The 27,153-nt window shown below is 36.3% G+C and overlaps 1 protein-coding gene across 1 annotated transcript in view; it reads right to left on the reverse strand.

Annotated features, from left to right (window-relative positions):
• CAMTA1 (calmodulin binding transcription activator 1) overlaps positions 1 to 27,153 on the reverse strand; it is a 527,355-nt gene that overhangs the window by 493,060 nt on the left and 7,142 nt on the right. The window contains exon 2 of the mRNA XM_089502107.1: positions 1,561 to 1,628. Coding sequence (XP_089358233.1) covers positions 1,561 to 1,628 — 68 coding nt within the window. The remainder of the gene's footprint in view (positions 1 to 1,560; positions 1,629 to 27,153) is intronic.

The raw sequence follows: 27,153 nt of genomic DNA on the forward strand, positions 1-27,153 counted from the left end.
GAAACCCGCAAACTAGTCCCCCCACCTCAGGTACATTAAAATTAAAAAACTATTAACCAAGAAGGACGAGGGCTGACAATTTACCTGTTCTTCCTCCACCCTGCGCGTGGTGGGGGGTAATTAAAGTACCTGGGGGGTCATGGACTCCAATCCATTAAAAAAGGGCTATATATGGTGAATGTGCTGTTACTTGTTGCATTTCACAGTATTTGTGTATTATACAAGAATTTCAAAAGTAATATTATCTGGTTCCAGAGCTGGAAGTCCTTGATTCCTTTATTGTTTCATGTCTAGGTACTTTACTCCACATGACACAACTGCATCAACTAATCATCAATTTGGACCTTAGACAAATGCCTGGAGGGCTGCTGGCCAACAGTGCCCCCAACACACACTTGACCTGCCGCTCCAGCTGTTGCAGCGTGCCGCCAGTGGCTGGATGTCCCCGGCTGCACTCATGAGCATATAACATTGTGTAAGGCTGAGCATATCCAGCCACACTTATGTTGTCAGGTGGCCTCTGGCCTTAAAGTGCCAGGTACCACCTTGTTATCACCACTCCAGCCTTGATTCCAGTATATCGCCTACCAAAGTTAGCAGGGTACTTTGTCTGCTAATGTCAAACCTCTTACCAATTACATCCAGGTCTGATACCAAACTGCTGAAATAAATTGAATACGTTAACCTGAAAGTCCATTTTATTCCTGTACATGGCTTTATGTTGGACCTCATAATTCCCTTTACTTAGAGAACAAAAAAACCATAGCCGTGGCAGATAGAAAGCATATCCATGTCAAATACCGTCTAACAAGTCTCTTAAAACTGACAAAGTCACGGAGAGATAAAATTTTAAAGTTCAATATGTCCAGAAGCTTTCTAAAACTACTTGATATACAGTCCCAAAAAAAGGCAAAAACTACAAGTATTAATTTTCATTTTAGCAACATAGGAATGTATGAAAAAATAAATAGATTACTAAACATGGAAATATTTATTCTAGCTATATGACAGTTCTACATTTGTATATAGTCTATTAGCACAAATCCAGGAAAGTTTAAAGGTGCTGTTCCACTTGCACTGCTGAATTGAACACATTTGTAATCAAATGCATTGTTAGAAACATCATTTCTTGTATTGCTGAATGCAGAAACACGTGGCAGATTATCATTTAGGCACAGTAAGCACATGCCTATGGGCTTCAGAGCTTTATGGGACCCGAGTGCACATAATGAATGTGTTGTCTAAGTGGAACAGCACCTTTAAGTCTCCAGACTGATTATTTACCTCTGAGACCAAATCATTCATTTTGCAGTTTATTTTAAGTTTTATTATCGCATTGTCCATTGTCCACCAAATCGTATTGTCACTTGAGTTGGTATTTACATATATCTAAAACTATTTTGTTGTGTGAAAAACATAACAAAACACAGCATACTCTTATGATGTAAGATTTAAAATTTAAGCTAAACAAAAATAAACATACGGTCTTTTCCAATACTGCAATTTTTAGGAACAATCAATAAGAAATCAATATCCTTTGTTAAAAAAAAATGCTCCTACCGTGTTTTAGGGGAAGTTGTGAGCCATTCTTCATGCTTCTCAAATGTTATTAAATAAGCTGCAATTTCCTGGAAACAAAAAAGACAAAAAAACATATGAAATTTTACAAAGACACATTAAAAAAATCTTGCATGAATTACCCTTGAAGACAAAACCAAAAATGTTAATACTTGAAGGTCCTTTTAAATTAAATAAGCAGAATAGAGGAAAGTTTGGGGAAGGGAGGTCACAGTTTGCTGTGGCTCATTGGGCTGGATTGTGCTGAGTTGGACCTTTTGCTATATACTTGGCAGATATTCCTCTCTGGTTGTCAGTGATATATTTTTTGACAATCTGGTGACCGTTAATGTTTTCTTATGTGTACCACAGCATTCAAGTGCATCACCAATGATCCTGCAAAAAGTACTTAACTGCACAGCATTTCAAAGATAACTTCCAAATTACATACATAGATAGATAGATAGATAGATAGATAGATAGATATATGATAGATAGATAGATAGATAGATAGATAGATAGATAGATAGATGATAGATAGATAGATAGATAGATAGATAGATAGATAGATAGATAGATAGATACAAGTAGATATATATATATGTTTTATATTTAATTAATAATTCTTATATTTATTTAACAAAAAATATTTTTATTAAGTATTAAGTTAATATTGCTTCATATTTCTTTTTCATCTTTTTAATGTATGTTATGGAGAAAAATACTGAACAATAAATGTATAATCCATCAATGTAGATTGCTGATAGATGTTAGATGATAGATATAGACAGATAAATACATATATTTAAAAAGCTTCAGATAAAAGTAACCAAACAGCAATCCTCCTATAGACACAGTTTAATAAAAATACAATGCATTTTTTTTTCTAGCCACTTGAATTGCTAGGAAGTTTACTTTAAGTCCCAATTGGTACAACTGGGAAAAAAATGTTTTCTAGAGAGATAAGTCATTAAATATTATACCAGCGATTGATTGACAGCCCCTGAGCATTCAACAATCAATGGATTAAATTGTAATCATTTTTTAATTTAGCCTCTGAAAACAGATACTTTGTTAAACAGATACCTTGACCAGTCCAAATCTACACTTTCCAATGGAATTCTGCCCAGGAAGAGCAGAACATAGATTAATGGACAAATTAAATCAATTTCTGTCAACAAGAAATTAACAATTTGTTTTTTTTTTCTTCTCTAGGAAAGACCCAGATAACTTTGCACACTTTTCCGTTCTGCTGAACGCATTGCAAAGTCATTAAGCGTTGAGAAAAAAAATATTGTGTGGACACCTGAAGGTAAATTAAATATTTATAAACATAACAGCATCTTTGCAGATGGAATTACTGATTTATTAATAATTTCCACAAAAAGCCAGTGGGTGACATCCATGTAAGTCATGTCTTCTGCTCTCGGGGAAGATACAGTCCATTAGATCTAGATTTGGAATGGGTGAGCCTGATTCGCTAACTGTAAATTGTCAGAGTCTGTAATTTAAATTAAGATAGCGCTGGTGTGCGTTTTCATGAACTCAGCTAAGAAAAGACGTGATAAATGGAAAAAGTAAGATACTTTGTACAGAATAACCAATGAACCAAAATTACATTTTGCAACAAGCTGTAAATTGTACGACGACACAATATAATTTGCAGTTATTACCGCGCAGTTACATTAACATACTTATGAGTTGCTGGCCACATTAGAATGAAACAGTGATTCTAGTTCGTTGATAATCTGGCTAATAGTCAGTTCTACATGAAATTTGGAAGGTTTGTGGTCATTATGAACCTGAATTGGTTCCTAAACTCTGATAAAGTTTGACTTAATAGCTATTGAGCAAAACGATATTAGGAAGTCATTATTTTGACAGAAGCTATAAATTTTTTTCTTTTTTTTCCTGAAATTACAAGGGGGCAAGGAAAAATAGGCAATAATCCCATGGGTTGCTCTGATTTAAAGATTTTGAGCCATTATGTGTTTTAATTGTAATACCACTTGTGGCCACTGGGGTGTCTACAGTAGCAAAGACTTCAGGAAGCGTTTACTCATGAACTGAATCCTTTCTGTGCCCCTTTAATGCATTTTAAATAAATATTTTTTTTGCTAATTGTGTTTTGACTAGATATTAATCATAAAACATGTTTTCTTCCAAAAGTGGTTTGTACTGCTTTTTTACTGGCTAAAGAGCCAGCTTTCTGATTTTCTCTTGATGATTAAAGCGTAGTGGGAATTAAGTAAAATCCACTGGAGGGCTTGTCAACTACCATTGGCAGTATCAACAATTTCACCTGGATTCAAGTCCAGTGCCTGAATTCCATTGTTTGAATTACCCCTTTGATCCTAATACTCTCTGTCTATTATAAGCCAAATCATAGGAATTAATATGCAAAATGGACTCCTTGTAAAGAGGAATACACCACAAAAATTATATTTGGTTCTTGTTTGGTACAACACTAAGGAGTTGTGGATTCAGTAAGGTACCTCACAGAGTAACCGTGGTGGCTACAGGTATGTGAGCTTTTATATGCGTCGTCTGTTTAATCTAATCATTAAATGTCACCTTTTAATAAGTATCCCCTATGTACTAGGGCTGCTTTCTGCAATGTCTTTCCCTCTTCCTTGACCATGGCACTATTATTACTTTTACATGATTACTCAAGGCAGTTGGATTGTCGAGCTGGAGATAACCGATGCTTTGTTCAGCAGGGCAATTGTATCAAGCATTAACCGCCTGCAAACTGCTTGCCTAAGGCTACTAGAATCCATATCCCAGACATTACGATATTACTTCCAACTAAAATTCTAATATGATTCTAGACTATTTCCATGCATTTCTACCTTTGTTCTCATTTTAAGAATACCCAAGAATGTTTTCGGCAACATCTCAGTTTGCTAGCAGAATTTAAAGTCAATGATTAGTTTCCTAAATGTTGGTTTATGCGTCTGTTTTTCACGTAAAGGCAAATGCTCTTCATTTGCACAGTTTTTCAAGGACATAATGGTTAGCGGCAATGACTACTTCCCAGATAAACTGGCCACTAGGCCTTATCCTTCTACTTTTGCTTGAAGACCTTCTTCTATTTGCTACTGAGTAGTTGTGTGTTAGTTACATGGGAAAACATGCCATTGATGTCTTTATCTTAAAAGCATATAGATTAGGTCATTAGGGATATAGTGCTTCTAGCGTCCCAACATGGGTGTAATTACAAATATTCACAACCCATCATATGTATTTCAAAATCAGACAGGTGGAGTGAAGGTGGTCCAGCCATACATAAGGTAAGCAAGTGAACGGTGTGCGAAATGGAGCATCTGTAACAATAAAACAAGTATCAAATTACTAGGTCTGCTGAGACATCATCACATGTAATTAAGGCTCTGTAAGGTCCCTAGGTTTAGGTCAGCACAAAAGGGTTTTCGTAATGTTGCAGGAGTACGATAATATGTCACAGCACCATTGTGTAAATAACTGAGTCACAGGTTAACAACCGAAGCAAGACGAACAATACAAAACAATACAAAAGCCTCAGAAAAGAAACATTTTGTTCGGTCACCATATAGTGTTAACGTTCCCAGATTTTGTAACACTGGTGTATAGTATTAACAGCAATCAGAGTCCCAGCTATCTCACTATCTATTTATTAAAATGCAACTTGTCGGGAAAACACATTTATATTAATCACTGTAACATAAAAGCACTCCGTGTGTTGGATCAACTTTTTTAAAAATGAAAAAAAATAATGTACTATTGTTCTAAAAAAAAAAGGATTATTTATTTTTCCTTATCCCCTATTCTCATCCTTTCCAACTCTGTATAGTAGGCAGGAAGGGGATGTGGCCATGCATTGGGGTGGGGGTTGGCCTCATTAGCCTAGAAAGAGGTAGGGAGTGGTCCGGAAAAAAGTGGGCAAGGAGTGGGAGGGGCCAAGCACCACTCTCCTCCGCCCAGAGATGAAATGCTGACCCAGAGGGCCGATAATCGGCTGTGATTTCTGGGGGCTATGGGTGATATCCAGAGAGTACAATATCATTATGACTGTTATGTCGCTCATTCCCAACAGCATACTTGAGAATTCTCTTGGTTTGACCCAGAGTCTCTGAGTGAAGTCCTGCTTTCCTGAGTCTCTGAGTCTCTTTCCTCTTTCTATGGGCAGGGGAGTGGCATTTGACCACTTCCCCTACTACTTTTAAGGCTTAAGGCCCCACCCTCACATACAACTAGCCCTCCCTTGGGCAAACCCACTATTCCAGAAAAAGGGGGAAGTTCCAGATCCAAAGTGTATACCTAACCTGTTTACTAAAACTTTTTAGAAAGGGTTAAACTCTTATCAGCCTTTTCTCATTTCAATGTTACAACTATAAGAATTCTGAGACATCCAATACAGATCCCATCAAACAGCAACACTTACAATTACAAAGCACTAGTCACTCAGAGAAAAATACTAACAGCTGATTTTCACAGCTATCTAGAGGCAAGTTTCTTGCCAGAGCTCATTACCAGATTGTAAGATCTTTGCACTCATATTTGATTGTCCATAATTCCGTGGGCAATTCTCGTTATATAAATCACCGCGATGTGTGTACTGTGGGACCAATAAAGTTACAAGGATTCTAATTGTCACACTTGCGCCATGTCCCTGCTTGTTCTTTTTACCTTTCAAATATTTCGTTTGTGCTCACGGTCATCAAAATGACAAATTACACCATTTTGCTCTACACAGTTTCTGTACATAAAATTGATTTTTTGCAAGCCATATTTACCTTAAAGCAATCCGTAAAATTTGTCTTTATTTTATATAATCCAGAATTTCAGCATCACAAAGGAAGCGTATACCGCTCTTTATTTGGAACGCTGTTTAACCCTTTGTGGGCTACAAGCTTTAGTATTAAACCACGAAAACACTATCTATTATATGCAGAGGACTATAGAAGAGAAAGGTCAAAAGTATAAAAATTTAACAAACTTTATGATTTGGTCTAGAAAAACTTGAAATTACTTGGCTCCAGAAAAAAAAACTATAATGCGCCCCTAGAAAGCTAACTTGCATTTTTGAAGATCTCCGGTACTTTCTTGTCACATTAAAAATAAAACTATTCCTACAAATATTACGCACTAACGAACCCGTACGAGAAAAAGGATCCTTGACATTGTAGAAAATGACGACCATTAGCAGACACCGATACCTAAAATGTAATAATGCTGTTATGAGCCTTTTTTTGTGGCCTCTTTGTAAGGATGACATTTTTAGTCAAAACATTTTGAAAATTGAAACCCACACCTGATTAAACATACAATAAAGGTCACATCTATTGAATAATATGGTTTATGTCCAAAATCATGGCTAATATGGGATTCTTTCTAGTAAGCTGAATACAATTAGATTCTTTCTTATGCTTCAAATTTAAGTGAGCCATAAAAATGTATTCTTATTGCGTTTTTTTTCATAATTTAAATGACCATTACATATACAGATGGTGTAGGCCATCATGAAAAATTCTAGTCCTGACAATGGTGGGTATTAACAGTCATTGAGACCATAATTTTTAACACAGAGGCTTGTGCTTAGCTGGCATAGCCGCCATTGCATGCGGTTTCTCCATGGCCTAAAGAGGCAAAGCGCCAACATATGATGTCATATCCCAGGGCTCTACAGACGGGGCGGTGGCGTGAAAGTGGTTAATGGGTATTCAGGTCTAGGGCTGCCACTAAAATGTACCACCAAGGACGTCCTTCTTTTGGACCCAAATCCCCCATTCCTCCACTGATGTCCCACAGAATGTTTGGTGGCTATGAGGGTATCACAGGGTTCTACGGCCCAAAGGTCATAAAAATGAGTTTCTAGATTTAATTATGTAAATAAAATACAGTTTCGTCCTTTAAATGCATGTGACAAAGTCATATATAAAGTCCTGCCGAAGCCCCTCCCCAAGCTATACGGTAAACCACGCCTCCTACAATATAAATGTCCCTCCGACCTTTTGAAATGTTGGAAGGTATGTAATTAATTCAAGACAGAGAACTACTAGATGCCACAAAAAGAGACGCATGGTAAAAATAATTTTATTATTGTACTACACCTGCTAATAATATAAGGAGAATATAAATCTTATATTATAAATGTTTCATACGATATATGTAGTCACTATATATGACCTTTTTGATTGGGTTTAAGTAACTTTTAAGCATTTACACAATAAATTTTAATTTTTAAATGCTAGCCGGCGAGTCACAGGGCCGTGCTGTTCATGGTTGTTTAAAAATATATATTTTTTTCTAATCTTCAGAGGTGCAAATTCTTGTTTACTGTTCATTTTCAGCAAGATAAGAAGAAAAAGTGAGAAGAGCCTTGATTATATCTGGTACTTGAAAACTGACCAAGATAAGATGTTAGTGAACATTCTCTTTATATATATATATATCTAGAAATGAACGACAACTTAATATGAGCAGGCAAAGAATATATACAGTCAAAGAGAAAAACAGGAGATGAAAGTAGAAGAACCCGGATAAAATAAATTGCAAATTTCAGTGCAGAAGAGCCTTTTGTATTGAAGGAGAAGAGGCTCTCAGCCTTACGAATATATAATATTAATTGAATTTCAGGGAGATATATTATGTTATCTAAAAATGGAATTTAAAGTAGACTAACAAAAAGACCCAAATGGAATACAAAAAAAAAAGAACCAGAGGTGTTATTTTGAGAAATAGGTCTGTGGTTTCTCGTTTCTAGAATGACAGATACCGCCGTGCGCCGTACTCAGCCGAGGAGGAGGTTGTAGGTAACAGATTGCAATAGTTCAGACTTGTCAGTTTGAGCATCTAGAAAGTGTGATAGAAGGAACACTTTGAGGGTCCTTATGCAAGAATAATAGTGATGAAGGAGACAGTTATGCATAGGAATGTTTGAGTAATATAGCATTGCTTTGACTACAGAAGTGTCTCCGAGGCGGGATTTAACACCCATAGCATTGAGAAGAATCTGACCTTTACTGTTCAATGAATATTTAAGTTGCAGAGAGCTATATAGCATCTTACATGAAAATGTATGAAAAAGTTTCTGAACTACAGTATGTTAAATAGAAGTGTAGCCGGGGAAGAGAAAAATCATTTCTGGTTTATAAATCGGCACATTGGGAGTTACATTTTTTTTTTAAAAAGTGGATTTTCTACAAAAGATCTCTTACATGCATGGGATTTTAAATCGGTTGTTCTCCCGTAGGACTGCTGTCTTATAGGAATGCACCTGATAAAGTACTACAACTGCATGGTCAAAAGTTATTGTAGGTGGTAAAACGTTCGGATCTGATTATGTGTTTAGGATTGGGTGGTGGGGAGGGGGCAATTTTTCCCTTGGGACAGTGCTAATTCTCCAAACACCTTGGACGTGCTCACAGAGGTGGGACTCGGCAACATAGAGCATCACAACTTGGCCCCGAGGCATAAGCATGGTGTGAGCTGCTCTGAAGACAGACTCAGGCGAGTGAGAGTGTGTGTTAGAGTAAGTATGTGCTTGAGCAAATGAGTGTCTGTGCGTAAGCGTGTGTAAACGTGTTACGATGGTGGGGGTCAGGGTTACCACTTGCCGGAAATTGCCGGCCCCCCTCAACTTTGTTGAGTCTGGAAATAGCTCCTTGAAAACCAATAAGGAATTCCTGCATCTCTGCCAAGGAATGGATCCCAATACTCTCTTCTATCAGTTTCCCTTACGAAAAAATTACTGCAGTTTTTCTGAAGTAATACTACAGTTTTTTGGACATGAAAAAACTTCAATACTGCACTTTTACTGCAGTATTACTGCACATTTACTGCACTTTTTTTTTATATTGCAAACCTACAGTTGTGCTTCAATGTACTGCAGCTTTATTGCATTTGTACTTCCTTACAAAAATAACTGCAGTACAGTGAAGTGCAAATGCAGTAAAACTGCAGTAACTGTGCAGTATTGCAGTTTTTTCATGTCCAAAAAACTGCAGTATTACTTCAGAAAAACTGCAGTAATTTTTTTGTAAGGGATAAAAAATTATATTTTAGAGTATTGGACTGTGGTAAAGCACCCTATACAGGTTATATTGATGATTCATTATTATATATTGTGTATTTAAGCATTTTATTAAGAAACCTAATTTCTAGTCAAGTAACCATATGAACAAAATAAAATAATATGCATTTAGCCACAAAAAAAGGTTTATTCTGTCCAAAAAACATCAATGCTATTTGCCTGACAATTTTACCCTTCCAAATATTTGGAAATCTGTTGAAAGGTCGTCAAAGACGACACATCTTTTAATTGCCTCAAATTAAACGCCAAGCATGTGTTGTTTATTCTCCAGAGTTTACTTAATAAATATGTTTGCCGTCCAAACAAATCTTGAATATGACGCGCACGCACACAAAAGCCAGTCTATCAACCATCGGATTAACAAAAAGCCATTGTTTTTATATTGTGAGTGCGCCATACAAGTTTTATCTGTATAGTACAAAAGCTAGCGAAAAAAATATATACATGCTTCCTCTACCAGCTGTCCCAAGCATCTGCTGTAGCCACAAAATGCAATTATATTACTCCCAAACGAGAGGTAAAAATATCTTGTTTCCAATACTTTTAGTTTTAAGGCTCATACTTACCGTCCTTTGGGTATTTCAGTGGTGCCAAATCTCCATGCGTTATGCGCTTCATTATGGTTATGTGAATGTCATATTAATGACTTCTAACCAACATGTTTACCCAGCAAATAAATTACCCCAGAATCCTTTGCAGCCGCTGCGCGAAGAAAAAATTTTTTTATTTACAATAAACTAAATAGGTCCTTCAATTAAATATTGTATCATGACAAGCCACGAGCCGGGAAGCCAGAAAGCATTCCCTGTCACCGTTTGCTTTTCATTAGTTCAAGGTTTTATCCTCTCGAGCATACAACAACGGAGCTGTCAAGGCCAACATTAAAGAAATGTGCGTTAAAATGGTATTTGGAAGTCATTTTTCTGGTCATTAGTGTGAAATCCATATTTGCGAAATACATAAATATCATCAAGATGACAAAAACAAGATATACTGTAACTTTACATTGTCCTTCTAATACCGGTGACATATGTATCGGTTCTATACATATAAGACATGTATTTGTTTATTTTTATGTTTAGTATCATTATATCATTATTTCAAGAAATAACGTAACAACGTAAAAATTTTTGGAAATTTTCAATCGGAAAATTACTACTAATTAGCTACGTTTGATAAGAACAGCGTTTAGAAAGTATGTTATAATGCTTTAAAACGGAGTGAGAAGACCTTTAATAACATGCATTGTTCCCGTGTTGCTACTTAGTACGTGTCTTCCTGTCGATGAGAGCCACGGGAGGCCACATCAGAGTCAGATTGGTGGAAGATGATAATGGAGAGGCCATCTCTGCAATAACAATGACTACATCTAAAGACAATCAACAGATCAGACAGATGCCTACAGGGGCAATTGTCTAGAATGTCTGTCCTGGTGGGCAACAGCTAGACCGGTTTCCCCCTGATGGTCATCTGGCTAGAAAAGTGGTGGTAGATATTGACGAGTATTCCATCATTTGGGTTTCCCGAGGGCTAAGTTCTCAAAAATTACTGTAACAATTAAATGCCGCTTGATTGATAATAATTATCAAGACATGAACCTAGTTTTCAGAAGTTGTAGCGTTGCCCTATAATTGTCCGGTAACAAAGAATCATAAAGGGGGTTTAACAAAGTACAGGAGGGAAGTTTATTTCAAAGGAGAAGAAATGTTGGAGCATTTCCATAATCCAAAACTAGAGGGTCAAAGAATTAGATGTTATGTAAGTTAACTTTACTGAGAGGATGGTAACTAAGTGGAACAGCCTCCCAGCAGAAGTGGTAGAGGGTAATACAGTGAGGGAATGTAAACATGCATGGGGTAGTCTCTACAGCAGGAAAAACAGGCAGACTAAACGGGCTGAAAGGATTTGATCGGCCGTCAAATTCGATGTTTTGTTCAATTATTTTTTATATTTGCTTTTTTTTGTTTGCTTGCAACAATAATAATAAAAGATACAATAATTTGGTAAATTGATCAGGTTCCACCAAAGATAAAAACTGCTTTATACATTCAATAAGAAATAATAATACGTTCATAATAAGCCTACTGCATGATCCTTGAGCGGTTCTATCCCATAGAAACACAATCTCGCCTGTCACCTGTATAGGGAAGAATGTCACAATATAATTTGTGGCATGACTATAATTAAGCGTTAGCTCGATTGACAATGAACATTTCATCCAACGTTCTCCAGACAAACTCAGATAACCATGACATTGAAGATTAAGGTTTACGTTGAAACTATTTTACACGAAGCATGGAACATGCTCTAAATCCACATTATCTTATCACATTATGCAGACGCATCTGTATATTTTATTGTGTACAAATAATAAATTACCCGCTTTTATTGTCGGAACCTGGACTGTTGACACCAACACATCTAAGGATACATCAACCATCAAGACACCTAACAAGATAAGGAATTGTCTTTTTTTTTATTTATTTGCATCAGAATTTACCTTTAAGACTAGCGGCTGCTTAAGCCGAGCTTATTTCATCTGTAAATACCATTACAAAGGCTTATTTAGTGAAGTGAACTTTAAAGTGTAGGATTGAGAAATATTTCAATTTTAATTGTATGGACACAGCAACCTTGAATTTTTTTTTCGACTTAGTAAATTGTGTTTAGTACAAAAATACATCGCGTTTTATCCATATAGCACTTATAGACAGTGACATCCACATATACAATATGCAGGTTAAAAAAAAAGGGTCATATATATATATATATATATATATATATATATATATATATATATATATAACCCCTTAACCTGAAGACAAAGTATTTAAAACTGTATTCATTATCAGTATATTTGTATCAAAGTTCTTCTCGCTAGCAATAGCATTAATATATATATACAAAATATATTCTTGTGAATGAGTAATATTTTGTATATATATATATATACAGTATATATTCTTGTGAATGTTTAATATATATATATATATATATATACACAGTATATATTCTTGTGATTGTTTAATATATATATATATATATACAGTATATATTCTTGTGAATGACTAATATTTTGTATATATATATATATAATATATGTAGCAATTTAAAGATTTATGAGAAGGGGCATCTGGATTCAATTTAAAAAAAATGAATATGTATCATAGTCAGAATTATAATCTGAAGCATTACTCTATAAACCGAAGCAATTCTGTATACCGTTGTTATAAAACAGAGCATTTGTAATATTCGTTTGATGTCTTAGGTCAATGCCAAGGATACGCTCGGAATACTGACAGATAAAGGTCCTGAGGAAATAAGCTTCCTTAAAGATTATATATTTACTCACGGTAGCCACGTTTATTGATGAGGACAAAGTCATGGAAAAAGTCGCAAAGTGGTGTCAAAGTCAAAAAGCTTCAGGACTTTGAAATAATCTTTTATTGCAACTGAAGGCAGCCTCTGCTGCTGTAAACGTGTGTTCTCAAGTACCTCTGCAGTGAGAGGGATTCTGAAATAATGTACTGATTGTAAAAACACAACTCTATTTACATATGAGATATTATACGTGCAAAGTGCCTCGTGACTGGAGTGCCTGAAAAGATATAATGATAGAATAAGTAGTGGTTTCGGCATCATGTGGACTGGATGCACGTTCACAGGAACGCTCAGATATTTTGGGAGTACTTGCCCCCTATGCCCCATGTAATCAAATCCATGGTGGAGATTGCGATAGGCATACCTGGGAACTCTCCGTGTTTGACCTGGAGATTCCCGGGTCAACACCTGAATCCTCGGGGTCGTGGGAGCTGGACCTTGACCTGCCCCCGCTCCCTGTCCATTTCCCCTTTAAATGAGGGGGCTTCACACGATGTCTGCAGGACTTCCCACCGAGGGAACGCCCCTGACATCAGCAGGACCACCCACCGACATCAACAGCGCCACCCACTGGCGTCACTGGGCAGTCCTGGACCCGTCCCGCCAGGAAAGGCTCCTTGTAGCCGGAGCTCAGTAGTTCCCAGGTATGGTGGTAGCTCAAGTACATGCTCTTGCATACAGTAATTCCCAATACTCTGCCCCTATTTTATTTAAACTAGGAGTGGGATATTGGGGGACTTTCTTGGGATCCAGTTGGCATAACTGAGAAGGATCCCTTTGTTTGGCCGGAGTCTCAGGGTTGTTGCTCCAATCTCAGAGTGAAGGACTCTCATGGTTACACAGTCTGGAGTGGACTTCAGATCCAATGATACCTCCCTATTAGTGCTTTTACTACCACTATGTCATGGTTGAAATCCCTACTTGAATGCAGGTGACCCATAGAAGTGCATCTTGCAATAATAAGTCAATGGTTGCATGAGAAACCAATATTATATTTGGCAACTCCCTCCATAAAATCTCAGCTACTAAATGGTTATTATTTAATGAGTCCCAGCATCAGCTCATTTAAAAAGTGCTGATCAGATAAATGTCAAAGGAATCTTTGGTGGCAATAAATTAATTAGGTTGGGTGTGAAGATTGTGCGGGGCGAGGAGAGGATGAGAAATAAATGGCAGTTTAAGCACAATCATCGGAAAGAAAAAAATATATCTCCAGTTGTGATGAGGAACTAGAATTAAAAGAATTAAAGTTGTGCTAGTGATATGGATCCGATGCCTATATTTAATCCAGCTTCTTTGTTTTTAAAATGGTTAATCGCCTTGATTTCAAATGTTTTTCTCTACTACGTGTCAATCTGAAACAGGGACTGGAATTCCTCTGAAACCTGCAAGATTTAGGGTTTCTGTCCCAATATTCCAGCCAAAAATGTGTAAGATGCTGCCTTTAAATCAGAGGGACTAGAAATCCATAGGCTTAAAGGGACATCACACCCACCTTAATGCATTTGATGACCAAAGAGGTATTTTGTTCACCAAACACCAAAATTATGTTTTTGCCATTTTTACTATAGATTTGTTTATACACATTATACGGTTTTTTTTTTTGTTTAAGTATATATGGCGTTATCTCATCTCTAAGCACCATAACCATTTAATGTATAGAATCGTAAAATGTAGGATTTTGGAAAAGCGACAGCTCTTAATCAAGTAAAAATATTTATAGATTTGTTGCCAATGCTAACAGCAGGTTAATTATATACATGTTAGATTGCCATTATGTACTGATATTAAGATATCGCATGTATAAATTTATAAAGTTTTCTTTGTGATAAAAGGATTATGTTTTGGCTAAACCAACAAACTGACAGTTTAAGGCATCTGCTATTAAAAATATGTCTGGATACGATAAAAAAAATGTAATAATTTGTTTAAAAAATGAATAATATAAATTACGACCAAATGCACAAACTATTTAAATAATTGTACTTGAAAATAATATGTCTACTGTATAAGAGCTTTGGATTAAAGACTCCATTAACATCACATCCCCAATCAATTAATTAAGAGCTGACAATTTAATTAAAGCACCAGTAGAGAGAATGATGTCAAGAGCTAAAATTATTACATAATATTTTAATATACTCTACTCAAAAAGAAGTTTATCCCCAGAGTTTTTTTTTTAATTTGGCTAAAATGTGATATTTATACAGAAACATATAATCTGATCAGACCCTTTTTAGCTCTGTCTAGTCTTACCCGATTTTCCTGATGTAAAGATTCAAACCTTAACAGTCGTTGGTCTCGGCTTAGATTCAGGAGCCGTATGTCTATACCATGTATGTTTAAATTCCCTCACTGTATTAGCCTCTACCACTTCTGCTGGGAGGCTGTTTAACTTATCTACCACCCTCTAAGTAAAGTAAATCTTCCTTACATTATATCCTACAGTAAGCCCCCATCTCTCTTTTTTTTCTAACATTGCTCCTAAACAGTGTTCTACAATTTTATATATTTTTATATATATTTATATATGTCTATTTTTATATTATGTGTATACATATATATATATATATATATATATATAAAATATAAAAATAAACATATATAAATATATATAAAAATATATCATATATATAAAATAAAACTAATAACAATTTATAGAAATGCCCAGATGCAACAGAAAGTATTTAATTTGCCAATTTAAACACAGACATGCTGTTACAAATATAAGAATCAAAGCCAACAAATTTGAAACTTTCCAGAATTAAGTATTTTTATACCCTGCCAAAAAAAAAGTGGAAGTTTTAAGGATAAACTGTAAATTCATTAATTGATTCTATCTCGCAGAACACGGACAGTTACCGTAAAGTAAAAGGCAAAGTTGAGAGTCTCAAGGGGATGGTCGGTTCCTTTATGTTTTCCGTAGAATCATCTTTCACCGGTACAATCATCTGACATATTATTCAACCTTGGCGCACAAGTCAATGTACAGCATAAGCAACTTTAATACTGAAACAATTTGCTGTGTTGTTTTGCCGGGGGGCAAAGAATGGGTTTAGTGAGTGAAAGGCTTCAATGACACTGACTTTGAAACATGGGAGATTGGTTCAACTCATGGTGTCAGCTCCTTATATTCTGGAACAACTCATTTTATCTTCCGGTGGCCCTCAGGCAAGAAAAATACAAAGATTGAAGACTTGTCACAGCAGGGAATGTGGAAATAAAATAACTTTGGTGTGATACTTTGTACTATATGCTATTTAGCAACTGTGACATAATTCAAGGACCACGTTGTCCAGTGGAGAAAATGAACCATTAAAAAGCATGTTCTTCGGGGCAAAAAGTGCATTATCTTAAAATAATTAGCAGTTGAAGGGGCAGAAATGCTCTTTTTTTAGGTAGATAGGCAGTGTTTCACTTCTCCTAAATGGACACGTCAGCCATCGTATATATCAGGGGTGTCCAGCCTGCGGCCCCCCAGCTGCTGTAGGACTACATCTCCCAATATGCTCTTTCAGCTAAGGGGCTGGCTGAGGAGTAAGGGAGATGTAGTCCTGCAGCTGCTGGAGGGCCTCAGGTTGGACACCCTTGGTATATATGATAGGTGAGAGGTCCCTTTAAATTGTTGTGGTGTCCTCCTTGCCAACAATGGGGGGATTCTGAAGAATACCCCTTCGTAGGTATTTGCCCCTTTGCTCATCCCCTGCTATTTGCTGCACAGGAGATGTTTTTGCAATGGCGGTGGTAGCGGGTTGTCTCACTAAGTTTATAGGGACTAGAAACTGGGAAACAAGTTTTTGTTTCCCTGTGTCAACGAGTGTCCAGTATCATATAGCCATCATAGTTAATAATATCATATGTATGTGTTATGTTACTGAGTGGGTGGTTGAGAAGTGAAATAGGCTTCCAGCAGAAGTGGTAGAGGTTAATACAGTGAGAGGCTGCATGGGATAGTCATATGGCTCCTGAATCTAAGACGAGACCAACGACTGATTAAGGTTTGAGTCTTCATATCAGGAAAAACGGACAGACTAGATGGGCTGAATGGGGCCGATATCTAGTTAGATATACACTAATAGCGTGAAAAACTCTGATGTATCCTTATTATTACACAAAAAGAAAATTTTTGAAAGAGAATACAAATCACCTTAGTTTGCAACCCCAAGAACACATTATAGCAGCCTTTATAAAGATCATTATTAGTAAACAGGCAATGCGCATTCTCTAAGTCTACGGATTCTCAATTATTTTAATTGCAATGCAATAAAAGAGCATAACCGGTAATTGTCTATGTCTCATTATTTTGCCAGCTTTGGTAGCAAGGACACAAAACATAAGCAGAACAACAGGGAGAAAGAAGTGCAAATGGCTTTAATATTTTCCCTGTTAGGGTATCGGTGGAGGTTATTGCACAGAGGTGGCGGGATAACGGCCAATTGTTCCTTTTGCATCAAGTATCTGCGCGATATGAAATATTCCTTATTTGTGACCGTAAACTATTATCAAAAACTTGGCTTTCTCAAACTGGAAGCCGTTTTTAGCTACATAAGAAGGAGATTTAAGATACCACATCTTCCCTGCTCAATATTGTTCGGTTCCATAGGACTTTAAGCAAAATGATGAATTCTTGCATAGTTTGATCCGCTGAGACCGGGAAGCATGCACTCAACCGGTTTGCATGTCTAAGACCTAAATTGGATTGAAAAACCCTCTTTTGAGGCCAAAAGCTAAATGTATCTGTCATTACACCATAATTGTGAGGGTATAATAAAGCATGGTTATCAAGCTAACCGGAGTGCTGGGACATTTCCTCTTTTCGGTGTTTACATTTGGATAAAATGCTCAGGATTTAGTAAAGAGAACTCTTACGCTTTACATCAACTGATGAATGAACCAGAAATCCATAGGGTAGATCTTCCTCTTTAAGATAACTATTTGGATGGGCCTCCAAACATTTATATATTCCATATATTCGTATTCTCCAGCTTATTATTCCCAATCTAATTCTCATTCCTCTTCCTCGTACGAATCATATATATATATATATATATATATATATATATATATATATATATATATCTTTAAAAATAAAAACACAACCACCAGAATGTTTTCCATAACAATGTTACACAAAGGGGGTTTTGCATACTCATCCATCAAAGACACTATCTAAGTCCTTGCAAGATGCGAGTCTCCGACATACGTAGACTCTTATTAAATCATACATGACGTAGCTTCATATTTTTTTTAGCGTCATGGGAAGAGTTATCCAGAACAGCCTTCCGACGTGATTTATTAGTAAACAAAAAGAAACTTTAGACAAAGACGTTCTAGAATTGTCTGGACGTATTCAAATGCGGTGATATAATGGTATGCTACATTCTGTGCTGCCTTTAAAAACTGTACTCATTATAATGAGAGTTCTCTGGTCATAACTCTTTCGAGATGTAATTGCTTTCTCGTTCATGCATTTTCATTCTGATGTTGTCTGCCGAATTAGATTATCAAAATGGGCAATTTTACTGTTTAGTTGCTTTGTGTTCTGTGTCTGAAGCTGTTTGAGTATTGTAAGCCATGAAAGTTACTATGCATATAGGACATTGTAGTTGTACTTAATATTTTATCCCTACAAACTACCCTGATTTGTTGAAGCTTAACTGTACCTTATTTCTATAAAAGAATCCTATAATACCAAGGAAATAAACGGATTCACCGAGCTCGTGAATATATTTGCTTCTGTTTTTTTGAACGTACATTTAGTCAAAGGTTGGATAGCTTGGAGAAGAACGGCAGAAGAAGGGAAGTCAACAAAACCCAGATGAAGCCACATTAAACAGGAGGATTGTTACTTGTGTCTGTTTTTACAGTCTCAACATTACAGTTTTACTTGTCTGACATATTGAAATTCAATCGCTTCCATGAAAACAATACGTTGTCAGAGCCCCGAGTTGATAGAACTAGAAAAAGAATAAAAAAATAAATAAAAAAATAAAACACAAGGCACCAATCCATGCTGTCAAGAGGATTTCACAGTTCACTGTGTTTTGCCTGCTGGAATTTGTAATGTTGTATTCTACGTTACAAGACCAAGACTTCAACCTTTTGTGAGCTTCGGAAATCTTGCTCAAGACAAATTGTAAAGATGGGAAAAACAAACTTATATCTGCTTCTCCATTGACATCTTCCTTAATATAACATGAATTATAAAAACTACTGGCTTGATGGCAATTTAGGCAATTTTTGGACATGACATCATATTAGAGCATTGGCCGCTGCATTGAATAGTTTTCTAAAACAGCCTAAGAAAATTTATATTTTTATTTGAAGACAAACTGTCACATCGGAGATACATTCATAAGTAAATTAAATTACTAATTTATTCTTTGTTTAAATTTTTCTGATTTATATTTTATTTTCAGCCCACGCAGACAGCAATGCGTAAACCAGGGCATTCCATGCAAATTTATTTGGCAATTCAGTATGTATTGTCTTAGAATCGGAATGTCAACTGAAACAGGAAGTTGTAACAACTTCCTGTTTGGGTTGACATTAGCTTCCTGGACTCTACCTTCATGCCCTTCCCATGAGTCTCTACTTTAATAATCAAGTAATTTAGGGCAAACAAATTAAATGAATTAAACAATAAATAAATAAATTGAATTTTCGAGTGAATTTTGAAAAAACAATCATATAGTGTATATAGGTAAGCTAAACACTGGGATTAAACTACTATATGGTTTAGAACAGAAGGCTGTCAACTAAAATGCAAATAAAAATCCAAGAAAATGACATATCTTACTCCTTAGAATTCTTATCCGTAAAATAGGTGCCTTTACGCAAATTTCCTTTTTTATGGAACTGATCAAACAAGAAATGTGTTTTTACTAAGTCGTTCATTATCTATCGCATAAAGACACAGCTTCTTGGAATTGAACCCATTGCATCGTACAAAAGGAACGCACAATAGTTCAATTCTAGACATGTGACACCATTACAATTATAATTTAAAAAACAACTTCAAGTACAATAAAAGTTATATGATAATGAAATGCATTAAAATGCATATGACTTCGGTGGATGATTTCTTTTGCATGTCTTGTAGTACTTTTCAAGGGTCAAAGCAATTTCTGCACAAAAAAAATTCAATTAAATCCTGTTCACTTTCTTCTCAGTGGATCCATTGTTTGCCTTTGTTTTCTATCAAGCCACTTGTCAGTTGCTCCTTGTCCAAGATTATCAATAAACCAGTATGTTATTTTGAAGGTCAGAGAACGAAGCTGACTGAATCCCTCTTTTTGTATTTAAATGTTCGGTTCGAAAGTCTTACTAAGTTAGGTTGACAAAAAAAAAGGGAAAACGTTAATGCCATATGAATTTCAAGCAGCCATGCCAGTTCTTCCTCTAGTTTATCCAATTATTCTTCCTTTAAATATTGATTTAATTATCTCTTAAATAGACTGGCGTAAGTTAGTTATGATAGTGGTTATATGTAAGTCAGAACTATCAACTCAAACTCACCAAAATTTTTGAAGAAAAATCAATTTAAGATCCAAGTCAATTTTGGTCAATAAAATGTATTTTGGCCACGGTCTTCTGTTCCTCCAAAGTTTTGAGACTAAGGTTATGAGACTGAAAGATCTAACATCTAATGATGTTACATTTATGGCGATCCAAAGATCTGTGATCGGGGGAGCAAGCCCAACAAACGCCCCTGTTATATAGTAACCGTAAGCATATGTTCCATGCGCCCTTCCCAGCCATGTCCAACACCTTCCATAAAGAGGACCGCATTCAACTTTTATTATTTATTGAGATTTATTGAGCTATCAGATCATAAAAGGACATAACAAGTAGTGCATAATCTTACAAACTGAAAGAGGATATACTACACAAGAGGTTCAAGGGGTAAAACTGATTCTCTTTGTGATGGACGATTAGATGGTTGGCATATCTGAAAAACTTCTGGGCTCCGGCTACCTGGAGCTACCCTTGCGGGACGTGGCCAGAACTGCCAAGTGATGTCGTTGGGTGATCCTGCTGACATCGATGGGTGGCCCCGATGATGTCATGGTAGTCCCGCTGACGTCTGTCAGTGGGTATTCCCGCTGACATGATGGGAAACACCCCCATTTAAAGGGAAAATGGGCGGGGAGTGTCAAGACCCAGCTCCTGCGTCACAGAGGATTTGGGTGTTGACCCAAAGAGCGCTTGAGGGATGTTATGAAGGATTCAAGGCAAGGAGAAAATCTGATAACCCATGGAAATTGTATTCCAGAAAATGGAGTCCTTGCACGAGATGTAAGAATCAGAGCCGACGAAGATCAGCGGTGAGTAGAGGGATCGGGTTAGAGTGTATCTGGAGATGAGTGAGGAGATGTAAGTAGGGGAACTGCTATGTAAATTTTAGTGGATATATATATATATATATATATATATATATATATATATATATATATATATATGGATGAATCTGCAGTATTTACCACTTAAACTCATGTAATATCGATTTGAAGAAATTCTAATTCTTGGAATTTTCAAATGTTCAATGGATACTGTTACTGGGAATTGAAATTATATCAAGTGCACTGCATACTAGATACATTCTGTAACAGTAATCTGGTTATTAAGACATTTCTACAGATAAAGCATTAAGCAGATATCAGAAGCTCCGCTTTTTAGCATGATAGGGTACAATATGGCCAAAACACTTGATTTTTAAAAATATGGAGAAAACATTACAATGTGTGATACCCACTGACTGCGGGACTTTTTAAAAATATAGTAATCTCATTAAAATGCTGTCAAAGCCAATAGCTTTTTCCAAATATTGATTATTATTTATTACGATCAGAATTATATAATGCAATCTTTATCGAGTCAACGCTGGTTTTTTTTTCAGTTGCGTATTTTGAAGTAAACATTTTTCATGTTGAATTTAAACGTTCCCTGAAATTATTCATCTGCTTTTATGATACTATTAAATCATTCTCTAAATACAGTCACTATATTTTATTTTATAAAAAAAAACAACCCACAGCATATAGCAGAATGGACAAATGATACGGCCACCGATGAGCCATTATCTGCCTTGAACAGGCCACATTCATCATGAATTTCATGTTAATTTTTGTTGGCATACATTTGCATGTCTAATTCTAATTTGAATGTGTGATATTGAGAAGCAATTAAATAAATCAAGTTCTTTTTCTCCCATCGCTGCTGAAACATTAATGGGGCATTTTTATTAAAGACAAACTTTTATTTATTTAATTAAACATGTATGGAATCCATTCACTCCGCTGCATGTCGCAATAAACTCCTTATATTGCTGTAACAAAATGCAAATTAGAGGTGTTTTTTTTCTCATTTGGAGAGATATTAGCAAAAATATTTTATGGCTTTATACACAGGGTGACCTCTGTCACAACCTTGTGTTCTGAACGCTATAACCAAAGCAAAAATAAAAGATCATTTGATTTAATTCTGTCATAGCGGAAGAAGAAAAATGGGGTACTTGATGAGAAATTAACCCCTTTATTTGCCCAATGACACTAGAGCAAAGAACCATTCAGCTCCATATAGTTTACCCCTTTTCTCCTTGGTCTCGTCTTAGATTACTGTAATACCCTCTAACACGTCTGCTGGGAGGCTGTTCCACTTATCTACCACCCTTGCAGTTTAACGCATAACATTCCTGGGAAGTCCATAGGCTGTCCTAGAAATCTTTTTCTTGCGGCAACAGGGTTTTATTGTCCTCTTAACAATGTCACATATTAATACAATCCCAAAAGTTCTCCTATGGTCGACGGTTTATTACAGTTAAAAGAAAAAATCTCCTATTTCAGCCCAAAAAGCGCAATAAACATTTTGGAATCTTGACTGTTTATCATTCTTAATGACCCGGCTTGTTCTAATAACCGCTAAATACTGAAATAGTAATAGCAGGTTTAATATAGCTACAGTGTGACTTTGTATGTTTCAGCGACGGCTGATATTTTGGCATTTCAGAACGCATTTTCTTGAAGTGTGAAATTTTAGTGAAAAATGACCTAGTCAATAAAAACATTTGGGACATTTGAGTTTCTTGCCATAAACCCAGGGGCAGATGTGTTTAGTTTGCTGAAATGTCAACACTGTGTTAGACTTAAGAATGGATGTAGAGAAGGTTTCAAAGTAATAAAACTTTGGGCGTCTGCCATAAAATTCCAAACCGACAGGGAGAATTTTGGCAAGAATGTGTTATCTTGCCTTTTTTTTATTTTTTATTTTAAAAACTAGCAATAACAGGAATAGAACACAAGCCATGGGCTACTAATAAAATGTTTGGAAATTTTGAGCTTTTACTCTTTATCACAATTTAATTAACTGAAATATAAACAGAATATTGTATTTATTGTTTATTATCATCTTAAGAACGCACTGCTACTTAAAGGTCAGCAAAAAGTTCAAACACCAGTCACTTTTATGCAGAATTTTAAAATAAATACTTTACTGAGAGGGTGGTAGATCAGCAACTCAGCAACAGTGGTAGAGGCTAATACAGTGAGGGAATTTAACCATGCATGGGATACTAGACGGATTGAATGGTTCTTGTTGGCCATCAAATTCTATGTTTTTATATAAAATATTATAATTTAGATTATAAATGTGAATAATGAAAGGGATTATTTGGAAGGAGGAAAATATTCACTCTAATAACAAATCTCTTCCAGAACTGGAATGAGCCGCGTTGGAATTGTTCCTGTAACGTCTGCCAACGTTCCACGTCTTCTGCTGATGGATAGAAGGCAACTTTGTCGATATATAAATGAGTCCAACTCTTCTCATTTACTGACAAACAGAAAAAAAAAGAACATTTGGTTTTCTAGGAATTCCTGACATCATTAAAACAAAATGTCAAATTTACAGTTTTTTGCACTAAAAAAACAAATCTGTCAAAATGCAAAACAAGTAAGCAAAACATCTAAGCCTACTTCCCGAGCAGCGAATCTGGAATAACGGTTCTGGTAGGGTGTTTTAATATAAAACCTGGTTATTTTTGAGCACAAATGAATTAAATTTTAATGTTTATCCCGGACAAAGGATAAGCCGTTTATACGCTGTATTCATGTCATATAAGCTGTGCCGAGAATACATAATTCATTAAAATAAAAGTTTTTAAACCAAAACAAGAAATCTGTCCCAAAACAAACATAAACCAAATATTTCACTTAAAAGCCTCGTTCCTATGCTAGAAACACTGGGTAATTTGTCAATCAGTGTGTGTATACATCATAATTATAGATATATTTATATATAGCGAAGAAGAGTCTTTTTTTAACTTCATAGATGGCATTGAAAAAGGTGCTGTGCACCTTTAAGACACAGAGCGCCAGGATATGACATCATATCCTGGCGCTCTGTACTAAAAATGGCGGCCATAGAGGCGGCTCTGCCCTCGGTCAGCACCAAAAGTAAATACTCTGGTCTCTGAAGGTATTAAGAGCTTCTTTCTTTAAATAACACCGGAGCTCTTTGATATTTAAATTAGTTACATTAGTAGAAAAAAAACATTAACGTAGATAATAGTGCATATTCGGTTTTTTGCCTCAATATGCATCAAATGGCCTCTGTTTACGTGTTATATTTGACACTGCAGAAAATTCACTTGCTATCGATCTAAATCAAAGCCGTGAAAAGATTTGTGACGCGCATAAAATTGTAATGGGCCGAGATTGTGGGTTATTATTCTTGTGCACTACGGCTATCTGCCACATCGCAAACCGATACACTAAAAGGAGACACGTTATTATTCCTAATCATCACATGAAAGAGCACCTACCACCCCAATCTTATCTGCATCTCTCGTTATCTCTCATGTCCGATCTCAAACCCTGTGCTCTCGGTAGCCAACCGATATATATTCCCTTGAAACGTGTGTATTTCTGTCAAGTTGTTTTAACAAATATATGCATTCCAGAAACTTGTAAGGTGCCGCTGACACTAAAGAATACGTAATTATCTTTATAGCTGCAAAGTAAACATTTTGATTGTGGCTCCTTAGCACGCTTTTGAATAATAATGGCAGAACTGTCTTTCTGTTCAGGATCGAATTATACTTGCGCGACTATGATGTTGTCTTGTTACTGTAGCAAGTTGTCAAAAAGAAATTGCATGGGGGACAAGTATGGGTTAGATTATTATTGGTACTAAGCGGATATTATTGGTACTGATGCGGATAAGAAAACCCAAAGATAGACCTACCACCAGCAACAGTATCCACCATCAGCCAACCAAAGCCTACCAAAGCCTCATCATATGCCGTGTTTTATTGGGTTAATAGCCAATGAGGTTTGTCTACTCCAATGGTCTTCTCCTTCAAGTTGAGTTGAACTGCTGAGTGTTCATAACAGAGATTTACATATTCATTGTGCAGGGCTCAACCTACCCTTCTGGTAGAAGAAAATGGCTGGAGTTGGACCACACCAATTCAAAGATAATGTGATATTAAATATTTCTCCTGATCCCAACTCTCTTTACATTTACCTTCTAGCAATTAAACCTCATGGGCATCGATGTCCAGAACCAGACTTTTTTCTACCCAAGAAATATATGTGAGCTGAGAGCTTCCTGAAAATATTTTGTCCACAAAGTCCTTCTCCCTGCCTATTTGACAATGTTAAAAAACATAATCTAACGCCTAAAATAACAAAAAAAAAAAGGATCTCCCACATTTCTATTTAATTGCTAAAATCACGATGTTCTTCCCCCAGATGTAGGTGAATGCCTTTTATTTCTCAGTATTATATGCTAAATAGTTGAATCATTGAATATTACATGTTAATTAATGTCTGCAAGACAGGATTTATCGCCGCATTTTGAATATTTTTAGAAATATTGATACAGTTCTATTACTCGCAATGAAGTTTCCTACATATAAATGGCAACACTTTAGCCTGTCACTTTTTGACAGACTTCGGTGAGTGACTATTCCCATTTTAAGCATTTTTTTTTATTACCTGATAAATTCACAGCATTAATGAATCGTCTGAACCTCAAGGAAAGCTAAATGTGATAAAAAAAGACATTGTATCCCGCGGTGCATATGCAGTAAGTGTCACAACTGCCCGGTCTGTGTCGTGGAACATTTCTATCAAGGAACATATACTTTTGGTATAAAAAAAGGGAGGAAAAGCTACAAAACTAAGTACAAGAAACTATATTATGATCTCTAAGACACAGATGTTTGAGCATCACTTAAAATATGTGAATCAAGAGGGATGCTTTAGATGAGAAGGTGATGGATATTTTGAGATAGATAGGTCTAGGCTTCCCATAAGGAGAATTAGATATATGTCCAGGATTTTTGGGGTACAGGGGGATGGGAGGTAGAAGGATGACTTAGCAGTAGTCCCTCTCTCCATCCAACCTTTTTAGATAGATAGATAGATCCCACGATCCCCATGAGGGTTGCAACCAGCTTGACTTTTTTTAATGGTCAAGTCGGTTGTCGAATGGACATCTGGACCAGCTCTATCCCCTTAAGGACAATGGGCGGTCCCTAAACCCATTGAAAACAATGCATTTTGAGCCCGTACATGTACAGGCTTTGTCATTAAGGGGTTAAAGAGAGATGATTTTTGCAGACAGCAGGTTGTATTCTGGCACCCTGATCTCCCCTCTGCCAGTAGAAGGCATACTGTAGCCGGCTCCTTACCGACTGACACAATGTAACAACTTGCTCCAAGCAGGCAGCCTCTCCTCCTAGCTGACGCGATATAATGTAGCCAACGCTCGAGGGCAAAACCTCTGTACAGTATGTGTAATTTTACCTTTCAATGCTAAAGTGTAAATGTTCATGCTATGCATGGTTAACCACTTAAGCGCTAGAGCTCAAAACTTCCATGTGTCTAGTTAACCACTTCAAGCGCAAAAAGTCAAAAGCCGGATAAAGATTTTTCCTCCTTGGGTATGGCAACGCTACTCCTCTCCTAGGTCCTGTCCACTCCTCGCTCACCCATTGCCCATCTGTCTTGTGTAGTTACATTCTGACACACAAGCACAACCGTAAAGCATTCTAAATAGGTGCGCTTTTCATATGTTTACGCGTTTACACTAAACTTGTGTAAGGGCAGATCTCATATGTCTGTTGTGCTTCAAAC

This window comes from Sceloporus occidentalis, unplaced genomic scaffold, assembly GCF_023333645.1.
Source record: "Sceloporus occidentalis isolate IW3139 unplaced genomic scaffold, rSceOcc1.0.p SCAF_193, whole genome shotgun sequence".
Lineage (NCBI taxonomy): Eukaryota > Metazoa > Chordata > Lepidosauria > Squamata > Phrynosomatidae > Sceloporus > Sceloporus occidentalis.